Here is a 22,812-nt window from a genome sequence, read left to right as displayed (position 1 = left end):
GGCGGTCTCCCATCCAAGTACTAACCAGGCCTGACCCTGCTTAGCTTCCTGCTGATTTCATGCTTTATATCATATGACTGGGGCTGCATTTTAGCCTATGAGGAGGCTACATTATATTCTGTGGGGGCTGCATTATATTCTGTGTGGGGGCTACATTATTCTCTCAGGGGGCTCCTTTATATTCTGGGGGGCTACATTATACTATATGAGGGGAGGTGGCAACAGTATATTCAATGGGGGCTGCATTATACTCTGAGGGGGCTGCATTATATTCTGTGGAGGGGCTGCATTATACTATATGAGTAGAGATAAAAATAAATTTAACAGGGGAGTGGCAAATATATGTATTTTATAGGCTCTAAAAGTATTACTGAGGCTCATATATCTGAGCAACATGTTGGTAGGAATTTTGCCATTAGGCTCATAAGACTTTAGTTAAAATACTAATAAAGACTATGAGTAATTTGTGTCCTCTGATGTATGCAATGATGCTTGAAAGTTTGTGAATATTATTAAAAGTATCCATCCTTTTCATTATTATTTGGTACCACAGCGCTTAAACTGAATGACTTAGGTCAAACATTTGGGAGGTCCTTCCAAAAGCTTCTCACAATAGTTGGTCGGAATTTGGGCCCATTCTCCTGACAAAACTGGTGTAACTGATCCAGGTTTGTTGGTCATCTTGCTCACACCAGCCTTTTCAGCTTTGCCCATAAAATTTAAATAGGATTGAGATCAGGGCTTTGTGATGGCCACTCCAAAACATTGACTTTGTTATCCTTAAGCCACTTTGTTACAATTTTGGCTGCATGCTTTGGGTCATTGTCCATTTGTAAGACCCATTCCTGTCCAAGCTTTTTCTTTCTTGCTGATGTCATGAGATGTGGCTTCAGTATTACCACATAATCTTCTTTTCTCATGATGCCAAGAGCCTGCAAAGCAGTCATCAAAGCTAAAGGTGGCTACTTTGAAGCACTTAGAATATAGGACTTAATTTCAGTTGTTTCACACTTTTTTGTTAAGTATATAATTCCACATGTGTTAATTCATAGTTTTGATGCCTTCAGTGTGAATGTACAGTTTTCATAGTCATGAAAATAAGAAAAATCTTTAACCCCTTTACCCCCAAGGGTGGTTTGCACGTTATGGACCGGGCCAATTTTTACAATTCTGACCACTGTCCCTTTATGAGGTTATAACTCTGGAACGCTTCAACGGATCACGGTGATTCTGACATTGTTTTCTCGAGACATATTGTACTTCATGATAGTGGTAAAATTTCTTTGATATTACCTGCGTTTATTTGTGAAAAAAAAAGGAAATTTGGTGAAAATTTTGAAAATTTCACAATTTTCCAACTTTGAATTTTTATGCAATTAAATCACAGAGATATGTCACAAAAAATACTTAATAAGTAACATTTTCCACATGTCTACTTTACATCAGCACAATTTTGGAACCCAAATTTTTTTTTTTAGGGAGTTATAAGGGTTAAAAGTTGACCAGCAATTTCTCATTTTTACAACACCATTTTTTTAAGGGACCACATCTCATTTGAAATCATTTTGAGGGGTCTATACGATAGAAAATACCCAAGTGTGACACCATTCTAAAAACTGCACCCCTCAAGGTGCTCAAAACCACATTCAAGAAGTTTATTAACCCTTCAGCTGTTTCACAGGAATTTTTGGGATGTTTAAAGAAAAATGAACATTTAACATTTTTTCACAAAAAATTTACTTCAGCTCCAATTTGTTTTATTTTATTAAGGGTAACAGGAGAAAATGGATCACAAATGTTGTTGTACAATTTGTCCTGAGTACGCCGATATCCCACATGTGGGGATAAACCACTGTTTGGGCGCATGACAGAGCTCGGAAGCAAAGGAGCGCCATTTGACTTTTCAATGCAAAATTGACTGGAATAGAGATGGGACGCCATGTTGCGTTTGGAGAGCCACTGATGTGCCTAAACATTGAAACCCCCCACAAGTAACACCATTTTGGAAAGTAGACCCCCTAAGGAACTTATCTAGAGGTGTGATGAGCACTTTGACCCACCAAGTGCTTCACAGAAGTTTATAATGCAGAACCGTAAAAATAAAAAATCGTTTTTTTCACAAAAATTATCTTTTTGCCCCCAATTTTTTATTTTGCCAAGGGTAAGAGAAGAAATTGGACCCCAAAAGTTGTTGTACAATTTGTCCTGAGTACACTGATACCCCATATGTGGGAGAAAACCACTGTTTGGGCACATGGGAGAGCTCGGAAGGGAAGGAGCGCTGTTTGACTTTTCAATTCAAAATTGACAGGAATTGAGATGGGACCCCATGTTGCGTTTGGAGAGCCACTGATGTGCCTAAACATTGAAACCCCCCACAAGTGACACCATTTTGGAAAGTAGACCCCCTAAGGAACTTATCTAGAGGTGTGGTGAGCACTTTGACCCACCAAGTGCTTCACAGAAGTTTATAATGCAGAACCGTAAAAATAAAAAATCATTTTTTTTTACAAAAATTATCTTTTTGCCCCCATTTTTTTATTTTCCCAAGGGTAAGAGAAGAAATTGGACCCCAAATGTTGTTGTACAATTTGTTCTGAGTACACTGATACCCCATATGTGAGGGTAAACCACTGTTTGGGTGCATGGGAGAGCTCGGAAAGGAAGGAGCGCCGTTTGACTTTTCAATGCAAAATTGACAGGAATTGAGATGGGACGCCATGTTGCGTTTGGAGAGCCACTGATGTGCCTAAACATTGAAACCCCCCACAAGTGACACCATTTTGGAAAGAAGACCCCCTAAGGAACTTATCTAGAGGTGTGGTGAGCACTTTGACCCACCAAGGGCTTCACAGAAGTTTATAATGCAGAACCGTTTCACAAAATTCACAAAAATTATCTTTTTGCCCCCAGTTTTGTATTTTCCCGAGGGTAACAGGAGAAATTGGACGCCAAAGTTGTTGTCCAATTTGTCTTGAGTGCGCTGATACCACATATGTGGGGGGGGAACCACCGTTTGGGCGCATGGGAGGGCTCGGAAGAGAAGGAGCGCCATTTGGAATGCAGACTTAGATGGAATGGTCTGCAGCAGGCATCACATTGCATTTGCAGAGCCCCTAATGTACCTAAACAGTAGAAACCCCCCACAAGTGTTACCATTTTGGAAAATAGACCCCCTAAGGAACTCATCTAGAAGTGATGTGAGAGCTTTGAACCCCCAAGTGTTTCACCACAGTTTATAACGCAGAGCCGCGCAAAAAAAAAATATTTTTTTTCCACAAAAATTATTTTTTAGCCCCCAGTTTTGTATTTTTCCAAGGGTAACAGGAGAAATTGGACCCTAAATATTGTTGTCCAATTTGTCCTGAGCACGATGATACCCGATATGTGGGGGGGAACCACCGTTTGAGCGCATGGCAGAGCTTAGAAGGGAAGGATCATCATTTGGAATGCAGACTTAGATGGATTGGTCTGCAGGCGTCACATTGCGTTTGCAGAGCCCCATATGTACCTAAACAGTAGAAACCCCCCACAAGTGACCCCATATTGGAAACTAGACCCCCCAAGGAACTTATCTAGATGTGTTGTGAGAACTTTGAACCCCCAAGTGTTTCACTACAGTTTATAACGCCGAGCCATGAAAATAAAAAATAAAAATTTCACCCAAAAATTATTTTTTAGCCCCTAGTTTTGTATTTTCCCGAGGGTAACAGGAGAAATTGGACCCCCAAAGTTGTTGTCCAATTTGTCCTGAGTACGCTGATACCACATATGAGGGGGGAAACCACCGTTTGGGCGCATGGGAGGGCTCGGAAGGGAAGGAGCGCCATTTGGAATGCAGACTTAGATGGAATGGTCTGCAGGCGTCACATTGCGTTTGCAGAGCCCCTAATGTACCTAAACAGTAGAAACCCCCCACTAGTGTCCCCATATCGGAAACTAGACCCCACAAGGAACTTATCTAGATGTGTTGTGAGAACTTTGAACCCCCAAGTGTTTCACTACAGTTTATAACGCAGAGCTGTGAAAATAAAAAATCATTTTTTTCCCACAAAAATTATTTTTTAGCCCCCAGTTTTGTATTTTCCCAAGGGTAACAGGAGAAATTGGACCCCAAAATTTGTTGTCCAATTTTTCCTGAGTACGCTGATACCCCATATGTTGGGGTAAACCCCTGTTTGGGCACATGGGAGAGCTCAGAAGGGAAGGAGCATTGTTTTACTTTTTCAACGCAGAATTGGCTGGAATTGAGATCGGACGCCATGTCACGTTTGGAGAGCCCCTGATGTGCCTAAATAGTGGAAACTCCCCAATTATAACTGAAACCCTATTCCAAACACACCCCTAACACTAATCCCAATGGTAACGTTAACCACACCTCTAACCCAGACACACCCCTTATCCTAATCCCAACCCTATTCCCAACCGTAAATGTAATCCAACCCTAACCCTAGCCCCAACCCTAAACCTAACCCTAACCCTAGCCCTAGCCCTAACCCTAACCCTAGCCCTAACCATAACCCTAACCCTAGCCCTAACCCTAACCCTAGCCCTAACTCTAAAGGGAAAATGGAAATAAATACATTTTTTAAATTTTTAAATTTTTCCCTAACTAAGGGGGTGATGAAGTGGGGTTTGATTTACTTTTATAGCAGGTTTTTTAGCTGATTTTTATGATTGGCAGCCGTCACACACTAAAAGACGCTTTTTATTGCAAAAAATATTTTTTGCATTACCATATTTTGAGAGCTATAATTTTTACATATCTTGGTCCACAGAGTCATGTGAGGACTTCTTTTTTGCGGGACGAGTTGTTGTTTTCATTGGTAACATTTTCGGGCACATGACATTTTTTGATCGCTTTTTATTCCGATTTTTGTGAGGCAAAATGACTAAAAACCAGCTATTCATGAATTTCTTTTGGGGGAGGCGTTTATACCGTTCCGCATTTGGTAAAATTGATAAAGCAGTTTTATTCTTCGGGTCAGTACGATTACAGTGATACCTCATTTATATCATTTTTTTTATGTTTTGGCGCTTTTATACGATAAAAACTATTTTATAGAAAAAAATAATTATTTTTGCATCGCTTTATTCTGAGGACTATAACTTTTTTACTTTTTTGCTGATGATGCTGTATGGCGGCTCGTTTTTTTGCGGGACAAGATGACGCTTTTAGCGGTACCATGGTTATTTATATCTTTTCTTTGATCGCGTGTTATTCCCATTTATGTTCGGTGGTATGATAATAAAGCGTTGTTTTTTGCCTCGTTTTTTTTTTTCTTACGGTGTTTCCTGAAGGGGTTAACTAGTGGGACAGTTTTATAGGTTGGGTCGTTACGGACACGGCGATACTAAATATGTATATTTTTATTGTTTGTTTTTTTATTTAGATAAAGAAATGAATTTATGGGAATAATATTTTTTTTTTTCATTATTTAGGAATTTTTTTTTTTTTTTTTTTTACACGTGTGGAAATTTTTTTTTAACATATTTACTTTGTCCCAGGGGGGGACATCACAGATCGGTGATCTGACAGTTTGCACAGCACTCTGTCAGATCACCGATCTGACTTAGAGCAGTGCAGGGTTACCAAGCGCCTGCTCTGAGCAGGCACTTGGTAAGCCACCTCCCTCCCTGCAGGACCCGGATGCCGCAGCCATCTTGGATCCGGGCCTGGAGCAGGGAGGGAGGTAAGGAGACCCTCGCAGGAACGCGATCACATCGCGTTGCTGCGGGGGTCTCAGGGAAGCCCGCAGGTAGCCCCCTCCCTGCGCGATGCTTCCCTATACCGCCGGCACACCGCGATCATGTTTGATCGCGGCGGGCCGGGAGTTAATGTGCCGGGGGCGGTCCGTGACCGCTCCTGGCACATAGTGCCGGATGTCAGCTGCGATAGGCAGCTGACACCCGGCCGCGATCACGCTGGACGTACTATTCCGTCCTTGGGAAGTAGGGTCCACCCCACATGGACGGGATAGTATGTCCAATGGTAGAAAGGGGTTAAATGAGAAGGAGTGTCCAAACTATTAGTCTGTACTGTATATACTCGGTGCGTTCCACCAACCCTAACAATATGCATTGCAATCATTAATCTGGGTTTTTAATGTTTCTTTTGGAGAAATGGCTGGGTGAAGGTTTATTTTTTGCGTGCCGAGCTGACGTTTTCAATTATGCCATTTTGGTGCAGATATGATCTTTTGATCGCCCTTTATTACATTTTATTGCAATGCAGCAGCGACCATGAAAAGTAATTCTGGTGTTTTTAATTTTTTTTAAAAACGGTCAGTTTTTTTTATATTTGTATTAGCCTTCTGACTGAGCAAGCTGCCCCTTAACCTTAGGTGTTTTTAATTTCAGCAGGATTCTACCCCTCCACAGAGATATAGACTTTAGTCCAAGAATGGATTCACATTAGGTTCCCAGAGAAATGTAGACTGTTTAAGAGAGGATTGGCATTAGGTCCTGGCAACGAGAATCGCCTTAACGTGGCTGCCAGGTACAGATGAATTGGCCATTTTATGCGCTAAGCATTCCCAATTTTTCATATTTCTAGTGCAGTAATGCAATTCTATTTTCATATTTTATGTTTGGATACTATGGCGCTACAGAGTGCTGCCTTATCTGTTCTATCCGATAGACTAAAGCCATCATCCTTATCTTATGCCCTATACTACTGCTAAACCACTTACTATATAAACTAACTTACGCTATCCCTATTCTAATCAAGTGCTTACCCCGTACTACTCACATTGGGCATGCCTTATATGCTGTACATTACCACAACACATGATACAAGACGCTCATCGGGGGAAGGAACAGGGTAAGAAAGTCCATCATTACTACAGATATATGTCAGTAAATCAAGGTGATGATGCCTTTCCTAATACATGACTTAGTGTAGAAATTTTTCAGTATCTCCTGCAACTTTTTTCCACCTGTAAGTCATGAATTAATAAATGCATGTTTACTCTTTTCTTAGAGATTGGAGAGTTGCCATTTTTGAAGTATATCTACTAAAGACGTTTTTTCTATGTTGAAAATGTTGTTCCTTTTCTTCTTACTTTTCTTTGCATTATTCTTCATTTCTTAACTTACAATAAGAGAATAAGCAGAAAGTCCTAAACCGGAGGGAGTGTCTCTCTGACCAGACCCCTTTTCTTTCTGCAGTGTCATCCATATCTAGTGAAACCCATTAAATAGAGGCTGCACACTCTCCCTTTATCAGTTTCTTGCAGGACTTGACAAGCACAAAGTTACGTCACCGTCATCATGGCATATGACACTAATATGAGGTTTAAATTTTCCATCTTGGCCATCGGACTCCAGATCCTGCTCATTGTATTATTTGGAATATTTGTTCAATATGACACCCAAAGCCATTCACCTTCTCACAACGCCACGCACAGGGAAGATGAATTCATTGACTTATATCCATGTAAGTATCACTTTAATATATTGTTTGATTATTGACAAATGTGTGAAAAAGTTTGGATTTTTGTTCTAAAATATTTTAGCTCGTAGTTAATTCATCATTTTCTATTATTGTTGATTATTTGTAGATATTAACCTTTATAAAATTAAATATGTGACATATGAACAAAATTAATAAAATAACGCAGGTAGTATATTTAATAACTAAACAATAAATATTTTTAGACATATTGATATTGTATATAGCAGAAAAAAAGTTTTTTTTCAGTTTAATTACAATTAATTATTTATATAATTGTTTGCATTAATTAAATATTGTATTAATTTATTACATATTGTATTTATGATTACATTATTTATTCATTCATTTTAATTTCTTCTGTTATTTTATTACTGATGGTAAAATTAATATATCATGTTTGACTGCCAAAAAGAAAAAAAAATACATCGTATCACGGGAAGTATTGCAGAATAGAATAGTCTGACTGTGTCTAATTACATCCATGAAGCAGGATTTCCTCTTATATGATAACTTTCCAAAATCTGAAATTTACATGACGAGAAAAGCTGCTGACTTTGGTTAGTAGTAAGATAATGAGCAAATTTTTACAATTTACGGTAAAACAAAATAAAAAAGCAAAAAATGAAATGTTATGTATATATATATATATATATATATATATATATGTATATATATATATCTATCGAAGCTACCGCCTCACCAACACCGGACCTACCGCCTCACCAACACCGGAGCTACCGCCTCACCATATATATATATATATATACAGTACAGACCAGACCAAACGTTTGGACACACCTTCTCATTTAAAGATTTTTCTGTATTTTCATGACTATGAAAGCATCAAAACTATGAATTAACACATGTGGAATTATATACTTAACAAAAAAGTGTGAAACAACTGAAATTATGTCTTATATTCTAGGTTCTTCAAAGTAGCCACCTATTGCTAGATGACTGCTTTGCACACTCTTGACATTCTCTTGAGGAGCTTCAAGAGGTAGTCACTGGAATTAGTTTTCACTTCGCAGGTGTGCCCTGTCAGGTTTAATAAGTGGGATTTCTTGCCTTATAAATGGGGTTGGGACCATCAGTTGTTTTGAGCAGTAGTCTGGTGGATACACAGCCGATAGTCAAACAGAATAGACTGCTAGAATTTGTATTATGGCAAGAAAAAAGCAGCTAAGTAAAGAAAAACAAGTGGCCATCATCACTTTAAGAAATGAAGGTCAGTCAGTCAGAAAAATTGGGAAAACTTTGAAAGTGCAGTTGCAAAAACCATCAAGCGCTACAAAGAAACTGGCTCACATGAGGACCGCCCCAGGAAAGGAAGACCAAGAGTCACCTCTGCTTCTGAGGATAAGTTTATCCAAGTCACCAGCCTCAGAAATCGCAGGTTAACAGCAGCTCAGATTAGAGACCAGGTCAGTGCCACACAGAGTTCTAGCAGCAGACACATCTCTACAACAACTGTTAAGAGGAGAATTTGTGCAACAGGCCTTTATGGTAAAATAGATGCTAGGAAACCACTGCTAAGGATAGGCAACAAGCTGAAGAGACTTGTTTGGGCTAAAGAACACAAGGAATGGACACTAGACCAGTGGAAATCTGTGCTTTGGTCTGATGAGTCCAAATTTGAGATCTTTAGTTCCAACCACCGTGTCTTTGTGCGATGGGGATTTATTCAAAATTGAAGGCATACTGAACCAGCATGGCTACCACAGCATCTTGCAGCGGCATGCTTTTCCATCTGGTTTGCGTTTAGTTGGACCATCATTTATATTTCAACAGGACATTGACCTCAAACACACCTCCAGGTTGTTTAAGGGCTATTTGACCAAGAGGGAGAGTGATGGGGTGCTACGCCAGATGACTTGGCCTCCACAGGCACCAGACCTGAACCCAATCGAGATGGTTTAGGGTGAGCTGGACCGCAGAGTGAAGGCAAAAGGGCCAACAAGTTCTAAGCATCTCTGGGAACTCCTTCAAGATTGTTGAAAGACCATTTCCAGTGACTACCTCTTGAAGCTCATCAAGAGACTGCCAAGAGTGTGCAAAACAGTCATCAAAGCAAAAGGTGGCTACTTTGAAGAACCTAGAATATAAGACATAATTTCAGCTGATTCACACTTTTTTGTTAAGTATATAATTCCACATGTGTTAATTCATAATTTTGATGCCTTCAGTGTGAATGTACAATTTTCATAGTCATGAAAATACAGAAAAATCTTTAAATGAGAAGGAGTGTCCAAACTTTTGGTCTGTACTGTATATACAGTATATATGTATGTGTTTGTATGTTCGGCATTAGACCCAGCTATTAATGCCATCACTCTCTATACAAATGCTGACTAATCCCGCGCTGGTGTCACCCCCATGATTCAAACCGAAATGCTACTGGCAGTTATAAAGTTAATTTCGTCCCGGCAGTGGGGCTCTAAGTACGGGTGCCGGGTAGGTTCAGAATGCTAATAACCTGCGGATTAACCTCATGTCTGTAGGTTAATAATATTTTTTCACATGACCAGTTCCCTGTATAGAGTTTTCTCAAAACAATATATGAATAAAATTGCAAAGTGCTTGTACAAATAAGTACCTTTTTTTTTACCTCTTATTAAAAATCCTTCGATTTCAAGAACAGAAGGATTTTTAATTTATAGTGTGCACATTGTTGCCTGTGATACCGACCACCTCTTCAATAAACCACTGGTGGCCAGTTTTCAAGGCATGGAGCTCACAATTAAAAGATTTGCTTTGGTACTTGACCTCATTGCTCTAGATCTGACCATCTTCCGGTGCTTCTCCGATGTTGAGAAGAGCACACGCAGTTCAGCTTAGTGGCTCCATCGTGCCGCTGGCCTGAACTGTCAATCATGTAGTATTCCTTTCTGGCAAGCATTAAGCCTTTGTGCCACTGAAGAAAATTCTTCAAACAACCTCTTTAAGAGATTGAGCATACCTTTTGTTGGGAACATCGGAATCCCAACTGTTGACTCAAATGCTGGGTGATAGAGGGGCGCTGGACTGGGGTGTTTTGATACAGGGTAAGAGCAGGAAATACTAATGTTTCCCAATGGGAAATCTACAAAATCTTTATCTCTCTTACTAATATGTTAGTGTAGACATATAGTCATTACCTATGGCCCGGGAGATGGATGTGCCCCTCGGTGAGCCTTACAATGGCTCTTGGCTTGATTATACCATGCACCTTAATATTTGTATCTTCAAATAATTGTTGGGTGGGGGGAGTAAAAACAAAAAGATCCCCTATTTTTCCTATTCTTTAAGATGTACAGTATATTCCTCAGAAGATTTTATTGCAATTTATTGCATTGGACACAGCACAAAGTTAATGATTTGAGATGTTATTTTCCATCCACCGAATTCCTTGATTGCTAAAACAATAAAGTCGTAAGGCTGTTGGGTTCTTATCATTAATTTATGGAATGAATGGGGTAAATTAAGCTGCTTCTCTTACAAATGAATTTCCTTCCCTTTCTGGCACCAGGAGAAGGAAACTCTTTCAGGGACACAATGACTTCTTTTGTACTGAGGTCTTTCTTAAAAACATTAATCAAGAGGCCCAAGAATTATGACATTGTTATGTGAGTTTCATAGATTACAAGAATCAGATGTATACAGACAAGTTATAGATATTAGCTCCTGCAATGAGATGGCTGCGATTGAAAATACGCCGGAGTGGACGCCTTGAACATCCTATAAAGTTAAAGCCTAGCTGCCAACCATTCCAGATTCATCGGGACTGTCCCGATTTGGCTGAGCTGTCTCACTGTCCAGAGCTACACCCTAAATCTCACTTACTCTATGCACAGTTACATAGTTTCACAGGTTGAAAAAAGACTTTGGCCCATTAAATTTAACCTTTCTCCACCAATTATACATTTTGTCATTACATTAACTATAACCCACAATGTTATCTGTACTAAGGAAATCATCCATCCCTTTTCTAAAAACTGTTATAGTGTCAGCTAGGGTTGAGCGACCTTTACTTTTATAGGATCGGGTCGGGTTTCACGAAACCCGACTTTTTCAAAAGTCGGTCGAGTGAAATCGGCCGATCCTTTAAAAAAGTCGGGGTCGGGGTTGGCCGAAACTCGAAACCCAATGCAGTGCATTCGGTTTCCAATGGTTCCCAGGGTCTAAAGGAGCGGAAACTCTCCTTCAGGCCCTGGGATCCATATTTAAGTGTAAAATAAAGAATTAAAATAAAAAATATCGCTATACTTACCCTCTGACGCGCCCTGGTACTAACCGGGAACCTTCCTTCCTTCGAATCAGCGCTTGCAGGACCTTGCGTGACGTCACGGTGACGTCGCGGCTTGTGATTGGTCACGCGAGCGGTCACATGGGCGGCTGCGTGACCAATCACAAGCCGCGACGTCACCGCAAGGTCCTGGAAGCGCTGATTCGAAGGAAGGAAGGTTCCCGGTTAGTACCAGGGCGCGTCAGAGGGTAAGTATAGCGATATTTTTTATTTTAATTCTTTATTTTACATTAAATATGGATTCCGATACCGATTTCCGATATTGCAAACATATCGGAAATCGGGATCGGAATTCCGATACCACATTCAGAAGATCGCCGACTTCATGGCCGACCCCACACAGGGGTCGGGTCGGGTTTCATGAAACCCGACTTTGCCAAAAGTCGGCGACTTCTGAAAGTGGCCGACCCGTTTCGATCAACCCTAGTGTCAGCCATTACTACCTCCTGTGGTCGGCATTCCACAGTCTGAATGATCTAACGGTAAAGAACCCTTTCCTATTTAGCTATCTGAATCACCTTTCTTCCACCGGTAATGAGTGCCCCCTCATCCTCAGTACGGTCTTTGGAAGGAATAAGTCCTGTGCCATCCTCTGTACTGCCACACATACTGTATATTTATATGTGTAAATGAGATCTCCTCTGAGATGTCTTTTTTCTAAGCTGAACAAGCTGGACTTTTCCAACCTCTCCTCATATGAGCGGCCTCCATCCCTTGTAATAATCTAGTTGCTGCCTTTGAACTCACTCTCATTTCTGAGTGTCCTTTTTTTAATGTGAAGCCCAAAACTTGATCCCATATTTTAGATGTGGCCTCACCAGTGATTTATAAAGGGGTAACAAATTTTGTAATTGTAGGAGTTTCTCTCTTTTTTTTACACACCCTAAAATCTTTTTTGCTTTTGCGGCTGCTGCTTGATATTGAGTGCTGCTGCTCAACTTACTTATAACGAGAATCCCCAGTCCTTCTCCGGTTCTGTAGTGCCGAGTAGTGTTGAGCGATACCGTCCGATACTTGAAAGTATCGGTATCGGATAGTATCGGCCGATACCCGAAAAATATCGGATATCGCCGATACCGATATCCGATACCAATACAAGTCAATGGGACATCAAGTATCGGAATGTATCCTGATGGTTCCCAGGGTCTGAAGGAGAGGAAACTCTCCTTCAGGCCCTGGGATCCATAGTGAGGTGTAAAATAAAGAATTAAAATAAAAAATATTGATATGCTCACCTCTCCGGCGGCCCCTGGACATCAAGCTGGTAACTGGCCGGCTTCTTTGTTTAAAATGAGCACCTTTAGGACCTGCGAATGACGTCACGGCTTCTGATTGGTCGCGTGCCGCTCATGTGACCGCCACGCGACCAATCAGAAGCCGCGACGTCATTCGCAGGTCCTCAATTCCTAGAATTAGGAGTTTAGTGAATGAGAATGACGTCGCGGCTTCTGATTGGTTGCGTGGCGGTCACATGGGCGGCACGCGACCAATCAGAAGCCGCGACGTCATTCTCAGGTCCTAAAGGCGCTCATTTTAAACAAAGAAGCCTGCTGGTTACCAGCGTGATGTCCAGGGGCCGCCGGAGAGGTGAATATATCGATATTTTTTATTTTAATTCTTTATTTTACACATTAATATGGATCCGATACCGATACCCGATACCACAAAAGTATCGGATCTCGGTATCGGAATTCCGATACCGCAAGTATCGGCCGATACCCGATACTTGCGGTATCGGAATGCTCAACACTAGTGCCGAGTAGTCTCCCATTTAATGTATATGCAGCAATAGGATTACTGCCTGTCATCTTATCCAGATCATTTTGAAATATTGTAATGTCAAGGTCAGATTTTAATATCCTACATAGTTTGGAGTCATCAGCAAAGATTGACATTTTGCTCTCATTCCCAACCACAAGGTCATTAATAAAGAGGTTAAAAAGAATTGGTCCGAGCACAGATCTCTGCAGTCCCCACTGCTCCCAGTACATATCTATGTGGTCCCTACTGCTCCCAGTACAGATGCCTGCGGTCCCCACTACTGACTATAAACCATTTAGAGAACGTATCATTTATGATGACTTTTTGTTTCCTGTCATTTAGCAAATTCCTTACCCATCTACATGTAGTCTCCCCCAGTCCTTGCATTTTTAGCTTAGCTTTTGATGCATTAGTTGTGCATCAAAAGTATTGGATCTCAATAGCATCACTATATTGTTCCTGCAGTGTAACCAATCCATCTGAGTTGTCCAAAATTTCCTGCAATAGTAATACTGCAATTTTATTCAGCAGTGAAATTTTATTCATCATTTATTGTGCTCCAGTTGTGCCTCAAAACACCCCAAAAACTGTTTGGTTGCAGCTAGCATTGCTATATTAAAACTGCAGTCTTATACATCCATCCGAAGTGGGCAAATTTTCTGGGCACTTCAATACTGCAATTTTTTCAGCAGTGAAATTTTATGTGGCATTTATGATGCTAGAGTTGTGCCTCATAACCCCCCCAAAAAATTGTTTGCTAAATAAATTGAATTGCTATATTTTTGACTGCATCTTTTTGACTGCAGTATCAAAATACGTCAATTTGAAGTGGGCACATTTTGCTGGCATTGTAATACTGTAATTTTTTTCTACAGTGACATTTTAAATGGCATTTATCATGCTATAGTTGTGCCTTAACCCTTTTCTGACCTCGGATGGGATAGTACGTCCGAGGTCAGATCCCCTGCTTTGATGTGGGCTCTGGCGATGAGCCCAAATCAAAGCCGCGACATGTCAGCTGATTTCCACTATTTAGGCAGGTCAGGGGTCTCCAAACGCAACATGACGTCCACTCTTGATTCCAACCAATTTTGCATTCAAAAAGTCAAATGGTGCTCCTTCCCTTCCGAGCCATGTTGTGTGACAAAACAGTAGTTTTCCCCCATATGCAGGGTATTGCCATACTCAGGAGAAATTGCACAACAAATTTTTGTGGTCAATTTTCTCCTGTTACCCTTGTAAAAACAAAACAAATTTAGTCCAAAATACATTTTTGGTAAAAAAGTTAAATGTTTATTTTTTTTCCTTCCACATTGCTTCAGTAACTGTGAAGCACCTGAAAGGTTAATAAACTTCTTGAATTTGGTATTGAGCACTTTGATGGGTGCAGTTCTAAGAATGATGTGATTTTTTGGTATTTTCTCTCATATAGGCCTGTCAAAGTCACTTCAAATGTGATGTGGACTCTAAAACATTGGTTTTGTGAATTTTTGGAAAAATGAGAAATCGCTGGTCAACTTTTCACACTTATAAAGATAAATGCTGAATTGTAAAAAAAAAATGTTATCTGCATTTTCCTGTGTTCTTTTATGCCTTTTCCCATTTATTTAACGTGCTTCTTATACATATGTGCAGCCTAATATAGAGACAAAGACGCAGCTCTATGTCACTTACTGGGCTGCTTGCTGTAGTTTTAATAAAATCAGTGGAAATGAACAATAGAGGACCAGTAGACCTGCTGCCAGATAGTCCTAAACATTCATAGCTTTATAAAACCCCATCCCCATCACTGATTGGCAGCTTTCTGTGTACACTATACATGGGCGGAGAGCTGCCAATCAGTGATGTGGGCGGAGTTATACGGAGCTCAGCGTTCGGAGAACTGCTAAATCTGCAGCAGATACAGCTGTGATAATATAAAAAGGACTTCAAGTAACCAACCATATGACGGCAACCCTCTTGGCGACATGGTCGCATCTGCCTTTAAGCACTCCCCTGATGAGCTATAACGAAACACGTCTGGAGAAAGGAATTATAAGGGAAAAGCTTCCACTACCGAATACTGAGAGTGGAACTTAGCAATTGGTTTCATATACCGCCCTCTGAATCGGATGAAACCTTTCCTTTATTTTAATTGCCTTAATGTCGCACTGATTTTTCAATGTGATGGTTGGAGGAAGACCAAGGAAGAAAGCTGACTAAGGAATGAATATGGGTGAGATGAGTGAATGAATAATACTGCCCTTTAAATCTGATGATATCTCTCCCTATACCTGCCTTTCTCATGCTATGGCTCGTGTGAAAATATGTTGTATTGTGATCTATAAGGTACAGGCGCTTCTCACAAAATTAGAATATCGACAAATTTATTTTAGTTCTTGAAAACAAAAAGTGAATCTCATATATTATATAGAGTCATTACACACAGAGTGATCTATTTCAAGTGTTTATTTCTGTTAATGTTGATGATTATGGCTTACAGCCAATGAAAACCCAAAAGTCATTATCTCAGTAAATTAGAATACTTTATAACACCAGCTTGAAAAATGATTTTAAAATCTGAAATGTTGTCCTACTGAAATGTATGTTCAGTGAATGCCCTCAAAACTTGGTCGGGGCTCCTTTGGCATCAGTTACTGTGGTGTGACATGGAGGCGATCAGCCTGTGGCACTGATGAGGGGTTATGGAAGCCCAGGTTGCTTTGATAGCAGCCTTCATCTGCATTGTCGTCTGCATTGTTGGGTCTGCTGTCTCTCATCTTCCTCTTTACAATGGATTCTCTATGGGGTTAAGGTCAGGCGAGTTTGCGGCCAAGCAAGCACAGTGATACTGTTGTTTGTAAACCAGGTATTGATACTTTTGGCAGTGTGTACAGGGGCCAAGTCTTGCTGGAAAATGAAATTTCCGTCTGCAAAAAGCTTGTCGGCAGAGGGAAGCATGAAGTGCTCTAAAATGTCCCGGTAGATGGCTGTGCTGACTTTGGTCTTGATAAAACACAGTGGATCTACACCAGCTGATTACATGGCTCCCCAAACCATCACTGATTGTGGAGACTTCTCACTAGACCTCCAGCAGCTTGGATTGTGGCCTGTCCACTCTTCCTCCAGACTCAGGGACCTTGATTTCCAAATGCAATGCAAAATTTACTTTCACCTGAAAACAACACCTTGGACCACTGATCAACAGTCCAGTTCTTTTTCTCCGTGGCACAGGTAAGACGCTTCTGGCGTTGTCTATTGGTCATGAGTGGCTTGGCACAAGGAATGTGACACTTGTAGCTCAAGTCCTGGATACGTCTGTGTGTGGTGGCTCTTGGAGCAATGACTCCAGCAGCAGTCCACTCCTTGTGAATCTCCCCAAATTTTTGAATGGCTTTTTCTTAACTATCCTTTCAAGGCTGCAGTTATCCCGGTTGCTTGTGCACCTTTTTCTACCACACTTTTTCTTTCCACTCAACTTTCCATTAATATGCTTGGATCCAGCACTCTGTGAACAGCCGACTTCTTTATCAATAACCTTTTGTGCCTTACCCTCTTTGTGGAGTGTGTCAACGACTATCTTCTGGATATCTGTCAAGTCAGCAGTCTTCCCCATGATTGTGGAGCTACTGAAACAGTCTAAGGGACCTTTCTAAACGCTTAGGAAGCCTTTGCAGGTGTATTTTGTTAATTATTCTAATTTACTGAGATAATGACTTCTTGAGTTTTCATTGGCTGTAAGCCATAATCATCAACATTAACAGAAATAAACACTTGAAATAGATCACTGTGTGTGTAATGACTCTATATAATATAGGAGTTTCACTTTTTGTATTGAAGGACTGAAATAAATTCACTTTTTTTGATGATATTCTAATTTTGTGAGAAGCACCTGTACATATGCTGCAGCATTGAGTAAGGGTCTGCATAGTGGCATGCAGATTTGATTCCGTGGTAAGCCAATATGCTAACGTGTACAAAAGTACTGAGCTGCTGAAAAAGGTTTGAATTGGAATTAGAGTTGCATTCTGTGATAGTTAACCGGATGTGCAATACTAGAGCTCTTATATATGTACTGAGGCGGATCTGACACATGATTGTGCTAAAATAATCACTCACTTTTGTCTAAATTCAATTAGTGCGCACTGGTACATCATCATTTAAGATATTTCTGTCCTTGGATACCAGCAGTGTTATATCGCTTTCAAAAGAGAGGACTGAGTCCTCCGAGTCTCCTTAAAGGGACCAATACGTATATATTTGTGTGTACCACTATTTGTTTGTTTGTCCTTGCACTTGCACCTTAAGTTAGTCATTGTAATTTTTAAAGACCTTCATTAAAAGTTAATCTTTATTCCAATACACTATATCCCTGTAAACTGAGTTGGTTATAACCATCTGCTATATGTCACGTTAAGCCAATAATGCAGCAAAAAACTACACATTCGGTATTCCTGCAATCAAACTGATCTGGAGATTTATGATTCGAGGTTATTTTAACTACAGCATTAAAGGTAACATAGTAACATAGTAACATAGTTAGTAAGGCCGAAAAAAGACATTTGTCCATCCAGTTCAGCCTATATTCCATCATAATAAATACCCAGATCTACGTCCTTCTACAGAACCTAATAATTGTATGATACAATATTGTTCTGCTCCAGGAAGACATCCAGGCCTCTCTTGAACCCCTCGACTGAGTTCGCCATCACCACCTCCTCAGGCAAGCAATTCCAGATTCTCACTGCCCTAACAGTAAAGAATCCTCTTCTATGTTGGTGGAAAAACCTTCTCTCCTCCAGACGCAAAGAATGCCCCCTTGTGCCCGTCACCTTCCTTGGTATAAACAGATCCTCAGCGAGATATTTGTATTGTCCCCTTATATACTTATACATGGTTATTAGATCGCCCCTCAGTCGTCTTTTTTCTAGACTAAATAATCCTAATTTCGCTAATCTATCTGGGTATTGTAGTTCTCCCATCCCCTTTATTAATTTTGTTGCCCTCCTTTGTACTCTCTCTAGTTCCATTATATCCTTCCTGAGCACCGGTGCCCAAAACTGGACACAGTACTCCATGTGCGGTCTAACTAGGGATTTGTACAGAGGCAGTATAATGCTCTCATCATGTGTATCCAGACCTCTTTTAATGCACCCCATGATCCTGTTTGCCTTGGCAGCTGCTGCCTGGCACTGGCTGCTCCAGGTAAGTTTATCATTAACTAGGATCCCCAAGTCCTTCTCCCTGTCAGATTTACCCAGTGGTTTCCCGTTCAGTGTGTAATGGTGATATTGATTCCCTCTTCCCATGTGTATAACCTTACATTTATCATTGTTAAACCTCATCTGCCACCTTTCAGCCCAAGTTTCCAACTTATCCAGATCCATCTGTAGCAGAATACTATCTTCTCTTGTATTAACTGCTTTACATAGTTTTGTATCATCTGCAAATATCGATATTTTACTGTGTAAACCTTCTACCAGATCATTAATGAATATGTTGAAGAGAACAGGTCCCAATACTGACCCCTGCGGTACCCCACTGGTCACAGCGACCCAGTTAGAGACTATACCATTTATAACCACCCTCTGCTTTCTATCACTAAGCCAGTTACTAACCCATTTACACACATTTTCCCCCAGACCAAGCATTCTCATTTTGTGTACCAACCTCTTGTGCGGCACGGTATCAAACGCTTTGGAAAAATCGAGATATACCACGTCCAATGACTCACCGTGGTCCAGTCTATAGCTTACCTCTTCATAAAAACTGATTAGATTGATTTGACAGGAGCGATTTCTCATAAACCCATGCTGATATGGAGTTAAACAGTTATTCTCATTGAGATAATCCAGAATAACATCCCTCAGAAACCCTTCAAATATTTTACCAACAATAGAGGTTAGACTTACTGGCCTATAATTTCCAGGTTCACTTTTAGAGCCCTTTTTGAATATTGGCACCACATTTGCTATGCGCCAGTCCTGCGGAACAGACCCTGTCGCTATAGAGTCACTAAAAATAAGAAATAATGGTTTATCTATTACATTACTTAGTTCTCTTAGTACTCGTGGGTGTATGCCATCCGGACCCGGAGATTTATCTATTTTAATCTTATTTAGCCGGTTTCGCACCTCTTCTTGGGTTAGATTGGTGACTCTTAATATAGGGTTTTCATTGTTTCTTGGGATTTCACCTAGCATTTCATTTTCCACCGTGAATACCGTGGAGAAGAAGGTGTTTAATATGTTAGCTTTTTCCTCGTCATCTACAACCATTCTTTCCTCACTATTTTTTAAGGGGCCTACATTTTCAGTTTTTATTCTTTTACTATTGATATAGTTGAAGAACAGTTTGGGATTAGTTTTACTCTCCTTAGCAATGTGCTTCTCTGTTTCCTTTTTGGCAGCTTTAATTAGTTTTTTAGATAAAGTATTTTTCTCCCTATAGTTTTTTAGAGCTTCAATGGTGCCATCCTGCTTTAGTAGTGCAAATGCTTTCTTTTTACTGTTAATTGCCTGTCTTACTTCTTTGTTTAGCCACATTGGGTTTTTCCTATTTCTAGTCCTTTTATTCCCACAAGGTATAATCCGCTTACACTGCCTATTTAGGATGTTCTTAAACATTTCCCATTTATTATCTGTATTCTCATTTCTGAGGATATTGTCCCAGTCTACCAGATTAAGGGCATCTCTAAGCTGTTCAAACTTTGCCTTCCTAAAGTTCAGTGTTTTTGTGACTCCCTGACAAGTCCCCCTAGTGAAAGACAGGTGAAACTGCACAATATTGTGGTCGCTATTTCCTAGATGCCCGACCACCTGCAGATTTGTTATTCTGTCAGGTCTATTAGATAGTATTAGGTCTAAAAGTGCTGCTCCTCTGGTTGGATTCTGCACCAATTGTGAAAGATAATTTTTCTTGATTATTAGCAGAAACCTGTTGCCTTTATGGGTTTCACAGGTTTCTGTTTCCCAGTTAATATCCGGGTAGTTAAAGTCCCCCATAACCAGGACCTCATTATGGGTTGCAGCTTCATCTATCTGCTTTAGAAGTAGACTTTCCATGGTTTCTGTTATATTTGGGGGTTTGTAACAGACCCCAATGAGAATTTTGTTACCATTTTTCCCTCCATGAAGGTGTGTATCAGTGTGTGTCAGTGTGTCAGTGTGTATCAGTGCAAAACAAAAAAAAAAGTTATGGCAGTTTAAAAAAGGAAACATAAAACGAAAATGCAAAAAATTAATATTGGCTACAGAGAGAAAGGGTTAAACACGGGAATCTCGTCAACTTTCAATCCATCCAGTGAGGCTGGCTATCCCTGAGTCTCACTGACCTGGATCAGGAAACAGAAGCCTGGAACTTGGCTTTTTTGATCACTAAACAGACCCACGCCCTCCATGGAAAATAAAGAGAGCAAGACCCCGATGGAAAGGTGATTATTCTCAGGAGTCTAACATCAACCTTTCCAGCAGCCATGCCCACAATTAGCACAATGAGCAACACCTGGCCAGAGCTGCACTCACTATTCTGCTGGTGCAGTCACTGTCTACATACATTACATTACTGAACCTGCACTGATCCTAAGTTACCTCCTGTATTATACTCCAGAGCTGCACTCACTATTAATAATAATAATCATTTTTATTTATATAGCACCAGCATATTCCGCAGCACTGTACAGACAATAAATTCAATACAATTTAGGACAATTTAAACAGTGACATTAGGGGTGAGGTCCCTGCTCGCAAGCTTACAATCTACAAGGAAATGGGGGGACACAATAGGTGAAAAGTGCTCGTTATTTCAGGTCTGGCAATTATAATAAATAGGAATTTTCATATAAAGCTGCATGATCCGGTCATCAGCCCGTGTGTTTAAGTGCAATAGTCAAGTATCAAGTGCAATTATCGTGTGTATGGAGGGTGTGGAGACAGATGAGTAGTAGGGTGCAGATTCAGAGGAATATTTGGATGGAGGGAACAGGGCAAAGTTAGTTTACTGAGTAGTTGATGTGGTAGGCTTGTTTGAAGAGATGGGTTTTTAAAGCGCGCTTGAATAGGTCGGGGCTAGGTATCAGTCAGATTGTCTGGGGAAGTGCATTCCAGAGAGCTGGTGCAGCATGAGAGAAGTCTTGGAGACGGAGGTGCGAGGTTCTGATTACGGGGGATGTTAGTCTTAGGTCATTTGTAGAGAGGAGGGCTCATGTAGGGCGATAGACAGAGATGAGAGAGGAGATAAAAGGCGGTGCAGAACTGTGGAGAGCTTTGTGGGTGAGAGATGAATTTTTACTGGACCCTGTAGCAAATGGGTGGCCAGTAGGGTTGAGCCATTTTCAGAAGTCGCTGACCTTTGGCAAAGTTGGGTTTCATGAAACCCAACCCGATCCCTGTGTGGGGTGGGCCATGAGGTCGGCGATCTTCGCGCAAAAGTCGCGTTTCATTCCAATACCGCAAGTATCGGATATCGGCCGATATTTGCGGTATCGGAATCCATATTTATGTGTAAAATAAAGAATAAAAATAAAAAATAGGGATATACTCACCCTCGGACGCGCCCTGGTACTAACCGCTGTAACCGGCAGCTTCCATTCCTAAGAATGAGCGCGTGAAGGACCTTCGATGACGTCGCGGCTTGTGATTGGTCACGTGAGCGGTCACATGAGCAGTCACGCGACCAATCACAAGCTGCGACGTCATCGAAGGTCCTTCACGTGCTCATTCTTAGTAAGGAAGGCTGCCGGTTAGTACCAGGGCGCGTCCGAGGGTGAGTATATCCCTATTTTTTATTTTTATTCTTTATTTTATACATAAATATGGACCCCATAGCCTGAAGGAGAGTTTCCTCTCCTTCAGACCCTGGGAATCATTAGTATCCCATTGCACTGCATTGGGTTTCGTGTTTCGGCTAACCCCGACTTTTTAATAGGATCGGCCGATTTCACTCGACCCGACTTTTGAGAAAGTCGGGTTTCGTGAAACCCGACCCGACCCTAAAAAACAAAAGTCGCTCAACCCTAGTGGCCAGTGTAATGACTGGCAAGAGATGGAGGCATCGGTGAAGCGGCTGGACAGAAATATGGTTAAGAGCGACAGTAAGAGTCTTAGCAGTTTCAAAGGTGAGAAAAGGTCCGATTCTGAAGATGCAGGTGACAAGAGCGAGTGAGTGATCAGATATAGGGAGTAAAGGAAAGTTCAGTGTCGAATATGACCCCAAGACAGCGGGCATGCTGTCCAGGGTAATTTCGATGTTGGGTAGAGTGAGGTTAGTAGAAGGGAGAACCACAAGAAGTTCCGTTTTGGAGAGATTTAGTTTCAGAAAGAGGGAGGGCATG

General features: G+C 40.8%; 1 protein-coding gene across 1 annotated transcript in view; it reads left to right on the top strand.

Annotated features, from left to right (window-relative positions):
* The first annotated feature begins 7,211 nt into the window (after nt 1-7,211).
* Nucleotides 7,212-22,812, top strand: part of RHAG (Rh associated glycoprotein) — an 87,202-nt gene continuing 71,601 nt past the window's right edge. Inside the window, exon 1 of the mRNA XM_069728343.1 lies at nt 7,212-7,438. Within this exon, the coding sequence (XP_069584444.1) occupies nt 7,273-7,438 (166 nt within the window). The 5' untranslated portion in view covers nt 7,212-7,272. The remainder of the gene's footprint in view (nt 7,439-22,812) is intronic.

This window comes from Ranitomeya imitator, chromosome 5 (assembly GCF_032444005.1).
Source record: "Ranitomeya imitator isolate aRanImi1 chromosome 5, aRanImi1.pri, whole genome shotgun sequence".
Classification (NCBI taxonomy): domain Eukaryota; kingdom Metazoa; phylum Chordata; class Amphibia; order Anura; family Dendrobatidae; genus Ranitomeya; species Ranitomeya imitator.
Note: the sequence above shows the minus strand (reverse complement) of the source record. Positions and strands in the feature narration are given on the sequence as shown.